General features: G+C 52.8%; 1 protein-coding gene across 1 annotated transcript; it reads right to left on the bottom strand.

Moving 5' to 3' along the window:
- Positions 1 to 6,274: 6,274 nt before the first annotated feature.
- On the bottom strand, positions 6,275 to 8,124 carry LOC104859134 (elongation factor 1-alpha 1-like). Its single transcript, XM_010619647.1, is given in 7 exon segments — positions 6,275 to 6,394; positions 6,771 to 6,879; positions 6,881 to 6,930; positions 6,932 to 7,582; positions 7,584 to 7,771; positions 7,826 to 7,904; positions 7,981 to 8,124. Coding segments are annotated over 7 exon segments (1,341 nt in total).
- Between the last annotated feature and the right edge of the window lie 714 nt (positions 8,125 to 8,838).

Below are 8,838 nucleotides of genomic sequence, written 5' to 3'. Positions count from 1 at the left end.
TTTTTGGCTTTTTTGAGACAGGGTCTCACTATGTAGTTGAGACTGACCTGGAACTCACTATGTAGTCCAGGCTGGTCTCGAACTCACAGCAATCCTCCTGCCTCAGCTCCTCCTGAGTGCTGGGATTACAGGCGTGCGCCACCACGCCCGGGCAAATTTTATTGTTGGTACTGGGGATTGATTTCAAGCCCTTTCACTTGTGAGGCAGGCAGCAGAACCACTAAGCAAAATTCCCAGTCCCAGGAGTATTAAGACAAGGAATTGCTTTCAGTAAGTACCCTGCTGCCTGCCTGGATACGGAACCCCTAGCAGAGAAACACACGTGCAGGTGTTGACATTGATTGACAGATGAGTTACATTCCCAATGTCCTCTCCTCTCCATTTCGGCTCCTCAAGAATCACAGCTCCTTCTGGTCCCTTCTTGTGTCTGACTGGCTTTGGTCACCCTCTGCCTAGTCTACTTTTCCCAGGACAATCAGAGTTGCGACTTCGCTGGTGCTGTTTCTTATAGACCCTTCCACATGTGTTAGCGAATACCGTTCGGTCACTATTTCACAGGTTGCTGCCGAGCTCCTGGCAAGGTTCACGGGGTGGCAGAGATGAATAAACAAGGGTGCACTTCAGTAGCCCTCAGCTGGGAGCCAAAGATCCCAGGACAAGAGTGTGTCAGGGATGGAACCCCATCCTCACAGTCCGGAGCTGCTCTTCAAGCGACAGATGACCTTAAAAAGAGCAGGCAGAGATTAGCATTGGCCTGTCAGAATTGGGTGGAGTAGTCCACGAAGACCCTGAGCTTCCTTTGTCTGTAACTGCACATGTGGCAAGCGGACTTCTCCATTTTAGTCAGGTGTCCCAGAGAGACGTTTCCTGGATGGAGCAGTACGATAGTAAGTCCAGGGCCTGGCTCATAAGTGAGCTCTAAAGTATTTGTGGAGTTGACTGAATATTTTACATCATCAACAAATAACGTGGCCTGATCGTCAGAAATCGGGCTACGCATTTTTGTGGCCTAAAAGCTAATATTTCTCAAAATAAGTCAGGACTTTGACACTTTGATGTAGTCATCACCAATTTATGATTCCGGGACTATGGGATAAGACCTTCTGATCCTGGCAGTCCACATAAAGCCTGGTTCTTAGATGCGAAATCCAAGGCGCGGACACTTGTCTCTGTCTTTAGGCCCTTGGGAAAGCCCTGCTGAAGTCTTTTAGACCCTTTCATTTATTTTTCACTCAGTTATTTCTTCAAATCTTTTTTATTTGATTTTTCCTTCCTTCCTTTCATCAGGTAAAGCCCACTTGCGCCTAGGATGTGTCTCAAACTGAGCTTGGCACTGATTAAGGGTGGGAAGACCTTGTTTTGCAAAAGCTGATACAGAGTATCTTATTGAAAAAGATTTCTGGGTGTTTCCTGCTGGTTGTTTTGACCGGAAGGCCTCCGTCTCCCTACCAAGCCTATTTCCAGGTGGAGAGCAGTCAGTGCAGGAGCCAGGACTCTGGGTCCTATGCGTATTCTTCCCTTTTCCAAGCCGGTTTCCAGGCCTTGGCATCGCAGGCTCCAAGCACAGGACAGCTGCTGAAATTCATTCAGTAGCAGAGAAGTTTGATAAGGAATTCAGAACAGGCAGTTAAGTGTGTTACTGGTTCTTCAACCCCATGGGGAAGTACTCCGGGCGTCCCTTTCGAAGCAAACACTGTCCTCATGGGTCACAGTGATGTTTCCGGAATCTCTTTCTGACCCTGGGACCCCTTTTATAACTCTCCCATGTCAGATGCTCATGGAGGTGCTCCAGCAGGGGGCGGTGAGCAGGGTCCCCACCCCTGGAGTCCGGGCCTCAGCCCTGTGCCCGTATCTGGTGAGGCTCCAGGTAACGTCCCTCCATCTGGCAGAGGCTGTGGACCCCGTCCACGGGTCTGAGTTAGTTTCAGAGTTTCCGAATCTGGGTGAAGTTCAGTGGAAACTTTATTGCACATTTGCCACACACAGCGGACACTTTTGCACACTAGCTTGGTGACTTCTCAAACCAATACACTGCAATGAGTGCTGTTTGTAGAAAGGATGAAATACGAGCTCAGAAAGCTTACCAAGTTGCCCAAGTTCAGGACGCTGTAACCCTGGGACCCTGCCCGGCACGGCAGACACAGCGTCTCCTTTTCCTCACCAGTGAAGGCAGGGCTTCTCCACTCCTGTGTTTCCTTTACCAGTCTATCTTCTCCTTCTTTCTCCCAATCACTCTCCTTCCATTCTTTTTAAGTACTGGGGATTGAACCCGGGGTCTTTGCACTGAGCTACATCCCTGGCTACATTCTCTAAGTCATTAAGTTGCCCAAGCTGGTCTTGGACTTGCAATCCTCCTGCCTCAGCCTCCCAGAGTGCTGGGATGGTAGGTGTGCACCAGCACAGCTAGCTCCTTTCTTACCATGAACATCCACTGTGGTGTGTGCCAGGCCATCCCAGACTTGGAGATTCAGAAGTAAAGACACAGTCCTGATGACAAGCCAAGGGGAGATGTTTACTAAGAAAAGGTTTTGATGAACTCAGACGCTGGCAGATGGGGAACCGAGTGCAGGAGGCGCTCCGTGGAATCACGTGTTCTGTGCAAGCCACCGAGAACGTCTGTTTGGAGACCGAAGGGCGTCGAGAGCACTCAGGACCTGTGGGTACCTGGGGCCTCCGCACAACTTGGCAGTGGGTGGGGAGCGGGGAGGAGTGACTTCCGGAAGGAGAGGCAGACGGAAGCTGTGGGTGTGGCTGAGATCATCCCGCAGGGCAGCCGGGTCAGCACGGGACAGCGCTCGTGTGGTGGGAGACAGAAGCGTCGAGGAAGAGTCCCTTACAGAGTATGGGTCCAGCTCGTGGGGCCCACATGGTGGCATCAGGCTTGATGTCCATGGCGCCCCGTGGACAGGTTGCTGGCCCAGGACCTCAGTATCTCCGGGAGCATTAGGGACTGGGAGGGACATCTCCACTGTCCATCCAGGGCGCGCTGGTCCCACCTGGCTGTACTGGACGAGGGCTGGGGAAGGGGCTGACGGGGCTGCCACGAAGGGAGCCATGGCACAGCGCTCACCCCTCTCAGGCGCGGCTTCTCCCGGCCCAGCAGCTGCACAGAGACAGCCTCCTTCCCACGTGGGGGCCAGGTGGGATGCCACGGGGTGCCTGGGCCCTGAGCTCACCAGGGTGGCCAGCAGCCGGCACCCAGCAACAGGGACAGCTGCAGCAACTTGGGGAGATCCAACTGGCAGGACTGAGCAGACCCAGATTCTGGGCAATAGGACGAAGTGTTTGGACTGGGAGAGGCCCTCCGGGAGGGGGACCCAGACAGGTGCAGCAGAATTCCTTGTGATGATAAAGGCAGGGGTGGGGTCGATAGAATTTAAATATGGAAGCAGCTGGCTTTGCCAAAGGTGAAGTGGACTCCCAGTGCTGATTTCATTCTCAGAGTGCCCAGGGAGCCCACGTGTCATCTGGGTTCTGTGGATGAAGAAATCAAAACCAAAGCAGATTAAGTCCCAAGGCTCCGTGGCTGCCAGACAGGTGGCTACCAGTCTGGCCTGAAAGGTTTTTTTGTTTGTTCATTTTTGGTGCCTTTGAACCCAAGGCCTTTGTATTGAGCAGCAATCCCATCCCCTTGCTTTTTTTGAGAGAGAGTGTCTGTTAAGTGACTTAAGTTTCTCAGGCTGGACTCAAACTTATAACCCTCCTGCCTCAGCCTCCCAGGGAGCTGGGATTACAGGAGTGCACCACCATGCCCACCTTGAAAGTGCTGTTTTATTGCAAACCACAGTTCCCCTTCTCAAAACCAGAGCACGAATGGGTTCCTACTGGAGCTGGACGGCCTGATTTTACCACAGGGGGCTGACCCACTCCTCCGGGCTGTCCGATCCCCAGAGACGCAGGCGTTTGGCCAGGAGAGCCCGCTACTGCTGCACTCTGTGGAGGAAAGAAGGACCAACTCACGCGACCAGCGGCCTCCAGGTCAAGGTGTCTGGGTTAGGCCAGGGCTGGGTGAAGGATCGCCTGCAACTGGGCAGCTGGGCCGCTTCTTCCGTCAGCCACAGCGGCCAGGGGCTCGCAGAGGCCTTGCTCAGGCCCAGAAGGGCCCCAGCTCCCCATCTCTGGTCCCTGGAGAGAAGGGGCTGCACTGTCCCTCACCGAGTGTCCCACACCTGCGGGTGGGAAGCTCAGCGGGGCTGGTGAGGACGCGCAGCCCGGCGGGTCACGCTGTCCAGTCGCTGCGGACGTGGCCAGGCGCCCTGGGGCCTGTCCTTCAGAGGAAGCAGGAAACCTGGGCGCTTTCCACAGGCAAAGGCCCAATTTGGTTTCAGCGATTAAACATTCAGCTCAAATGCCGTGACTCGGCGACGTGTGGATGCAGCCAGGCTGGTCCCTGGCACGGTCCTGCGCTCACACAGTGTCACCGGCCCTGGACACGGCAGCGGTGACCCAGAGAAGCCTCCTTCTCCCCGGCTTTCTCGGGTCCTCTCAGGAGAAGCAGACAGGGCTGGAGCTGCAGCTGGGGACACAGCCTAAGCCTGGGGCCTTGGGACCACACTGGGAGGTCTGGGCTGGGCCACTGCGGATTCCCGAATAAACCCCTTCCTGGGACACCGGCCCCAGCCGGCTGCACTAAGTTTTAGGTGCTTCATCGAGGTCCCATTTTATCTCTTCCAGGAAGTTCCTTAACCAAGCAAACCTGCCAGGAACTGGGACTCCAGAGAGGCGGCGGAGGCAGAGGCTGCAGTGGGACCCACGTCCGTAGTCACCGGAAATAGCGTCAGTTCCCCCATGACGGCAGCCCGAGGGAGGGGTGACAGAAGCTCCGGACAGGAGGTTCCGGTGGGAAGGGCCGTCCCGGAGGAATTCACTCGCACACTTTACAAGGCCCCACTTGAGGTGGCTTCTGCTTCCTCTCCTAGGGTCATTATTCTTCTCCAGTCTCCCTGACCAGCTCCCTGCTCCAGCCATCCAGGCCTTTCGTCCACACAGGACTGCGTCTATGCACCCCAGGGCCTGTGCACGTGCTATTCTTGGCTCTGGTAACCTGTTAGCTCCTGGGTACCCTTTTGCTTTTGGCCTAAGCGTCCTTTCTTCAGAGAGATGTAATGCTCGGAGTGATTAGAGGCTCTCATTGCCCCTTCCCACTGTTCCACGTGCTCGTGGCTCTGTGATCTGTTTCTTCATAACATTAGGGTTTTTTTCTGCATCCGCCTCTTGCCACAAACAGGGTTAAGAGCCCAGACTCTGAGTCACATTCCTCGGGCTCCAGGTCTAGCTTTGTTTTATTACCTGTGGAGTTTTGAGCATCTTCCTTACATCCTCTAAATCTTAGTTGGTGGCTGAGGAAATGAAGACAGTAATAGCACCCAGTTTATAAGATCGTAAGTGGAATACAGGTAAACTGCATGTTGGATGCTGCCACATATATGCTCAATACACGTTTGCTGCTGCTATTATTATTATTATTAATTATTATTACCTGCTTTTGTTGAAGGGTCCTCAGTTTAAATTTCTGTGAGTAAGAACATGACTCATTCAGCTTGGCTTACCACACCAGATCTTATTGCAGGCAGCTGGTCTGTACGTGACCCGCTTGCTGCAGAGGCGTGTGTGTGTGTGTGTGTGTGTGTGTGTGTGTGTGTGTGTTTACCCTGAAGTCGATAATGTTTACTAGTTCTGCCGGTTTCTTCTGGGCCGCAGGGCAGGGATGTGCACAGCCTGCTAACTAACCAGGACGGGGTTTCAGCAGCAGCCTGACGGCGGGAGAGGAAGGAGTTCACATCAGCAGGCAGTCATGTGGAGGTCTGACCCGGAGTGAGGCACGCTGCTCCTTCCTCGGCCACAGAGAGGGCCAGGGAGCCTGAGTGGGCCCCGCCGGCCTGCCTGCCCTGCACTGATACTTGCAGAAGACAGGGCTTTTTGAAATACTGATTTAAGTGACTTATATCCCTAGTGTTTCGCTCTACTACTTAGCTTACAGAAAGCAGGCTCTGAACTCATCTTTTCAAGAAGTAGTGGAACATCAGAAGGGTCAGCAAAGGTCTCTCCTTAATATTTCATTTCAAAAGCCTAAGCATTCAGAGGGAATCAGAGAGAGAGAGAGAGAGAAAAAGAGAGAGAGAGAGAGAGAAGGGCCTGAACCAGAGATCCAGGAGAATCCAGATGAAGAAAGAGACACGGAGAGCCCCACGAAAACCCCTGTGTCTAGGAGGAGAAAGTCTGTGTTCGGGAAGGGAGGTGGTGTACTGCCCGCCCAGGGGACCAGCGACAGAGGTCAAGGAGGAAGACCCAGGAGGAGACAGCAAACCCGATGGCTTGTCCTCACGTCGGCCAGCAGCAGCTCTCGGATCACTACTACGCCCACACAGGAAGTAACTCCTCCCAAGGGAGGCCCCTGAATGGCCGGGGATGAAGCCCCCACTCACAGGAGAACTCGCAAAAGGGTAAAGTTCAGAAAGTCAAGCGAACACGTTTCTTACGCATCTGAGCTTGGACATGAGTATGTACACATGCTCCTGAACAGAATATTTTTTTTTCTCATTGAACTTTTTTTAATGGGTCTCAAAATTCTGTGACAGATTTTTGGTCAAGTTGTTTCCATTAAAAAGTGATTTTAAAAACTAATAACTTAAAACTGCCATGCACAAAAGAATATAAATGGTCCACAAAAATTCTCCTTTCCCCCTGAATGTTTTACGTTGCATCGTTATCATTAACCAGTCTTTTACTATTAAATGTAAATGGCCAATTGGGAGAAACAGTTCTGAGACCGGTCTTCCACCACTGATTAAGACTGGGGTGGCGGTGTTAGGGTTCTGGGCAGACTTGGTGACCTTGCCAGCTCCAGCAGCCTTCTTGTCCACTGCTTTGATGACGCCACACAACTCTCTGCCTCATATCGCGAACAGCAAAGCGAGCCAGAGGAGGATAAGTCAGAGAAGCTCTCGATACACACGGGCTTGCCTGAAACCCTGTCAGCGATGGCAGCATCACCAAATTTCAAGAATGTGGGGCCGTCTTCCAGCTTCTCACCAGAAGGGCCATCAATCTTCTCTTTCAGTTCAGCAAACTTGCAAGCGATGTGAGCTGTGTGGCAATCCAGGGCAGGGGCACAGCTGAGCCTGATCTGGCCCAGACGGTGCAGGAGAATCACCTGAGCAGTGAAACCAGCTGCTTCCATTGCTGGGTCATTTGTGCCGTCACCAGCAACACTGCCACGATGAACATCTTGGGCAGACATGTTCCGGACGTTGAAGCCCACATTGTCACCAGGAAGAGCTTCACTCAGAGCCTCTTGGTGCATTTCAACAGACTTGACTTCAGTGGTGACACTGACTTGTGTGAAGGTGACCACCATGCCAGGCTTGAGAACGCCAGTCTCCACTCTGCCCACAGGGACGGTACCGATGCTACCAATTTTACAGACATCCTGGAGGGGTAGCCACAAAGTCTTGTCATTTGGGCGAGTGGGGGGCAGGATGCAACCCAGAGCTTCAAGCAGGGTGGGCCCACTGGCATTGCCATCTTTGCGGGTGAACTTCCATCCCTGGAACCAAGGCATGTGAGCACTTGGCTCCAGCACGGTCGTCACCATTCCAGCCAGAAATCGGCAGGACAGCTATTGTGTCAGGGTTGAAGCCAATCTTTTTCATGTAGGTGCTGACTTCCTTAACAATTTCTTCATATCTCTTCTGGCTGTAGGGTTTGCCGTGAGAGCACAGGTGTGGTGAAAACCCGCCACAAGTCAAAGCCAACGTGGGAAAGGAGAGGACTCACATCCATATGGTCGTCATCGGACCGTGAATTGGGGCAAGTCCACCTCTACCGGACATCTGATCCACAAGTGTGGTGGCATCGACCAAAGAAACGCTGAAAAATTTGAGAAGGAGGCTGCGGAGATGGGTCTTGGGTAAACCGAAAGTTGAGTGTGAGCGTGAAATGGACATCTCCCTGTGGAAATTGGAGACCAGCAAGTGTTACGTGACCATCACTGATGCTCCAGGACACAGAGACTTTATCAAAGACATGGTTACAGGCGCGTCTCAGGCTGACTGTGCTGTCCTGATTGTGGCTGCTGGTGTTGGTGAATTCGAAGCTGGGATCTCCAACATGGGACAGACCCATGAGCCCCTCTGCCTCACACACTGGCTGTGAAACGACTCATTGTTGGTGTTAGCAAAGTGGATTCCTGGACAGAATATTGAGGGAGGCTGCTCTGGTCCCATCTGACAGGAATGGCGCTCGGGCCTGTGGTGGCCACGCAGTTGTGGTCCCCACGGCGCAGGTACAAAAGCATAATAACGGGCCCAGAGTAGAGGATTTGATTTGATCTTTGTTGCCTTCATGGGCTTAGGGTGGTGACATCTAGGGCCTTCTCAGCAAGGCCAGATAACCGCCAGAATCTTTCAGATGTGACTGTGCGGTATTTCAAAAGGAAGACACTTACAGTAGACAGCACTAAAGGAACGAATCTGCGCTCGCTGCAAAGTGGCTGAAAGGCCTTGGGATACTAATCCCCCGAGGAAGGAGCCAGCTTTAAAGATTCACAAGCCTGTCACTCGGAAGAGGGGTCACCGTTATTCAGGGGAGCCCCTGGCCAGACCCAGGATGTGCAGACAGGACTTACAGGAAGACACCGTTGATCCCCGCATTGGGCAGGAAACTCAAGTCTGAGTGTGGTCGGCTGGGCAAGCAAGGGGCTCATGCGTAGGAATCTTGTAGAGATGGGCAGGGTGGTCCAGACCCACAGCAAGTTCCTTAAGTCTCTCAGTTTCAAAACCTTTAAAAATGAAGGTGGCTTCTACTGTATAACTGTTGGCAAGGATTAAGTTTAATAAT

The sequence above is a fragment of the Fukomys damarensis genome, unplaced genomic scaffold (genome assembly GCF_012274545.1).
Source record: "Fukomys damarensis isolate Sample0158 unplaced genomic scaffold, DMR_v1.0_HiC HiC_scaffold_5, whole genome shotgun sequence".
Classification (NCBI taxonomy): domain Eukaryota; kingdom Metazoa; phylum Chordata; class Mammalia; order Rodentia; family Bathyergidae; genus Fukomys; species Fukomys damarensis.
Note: the sequence above shows the minus strand (reverse complement) of the source record. Positions and strands in the feature narration are given on the sequence as shown.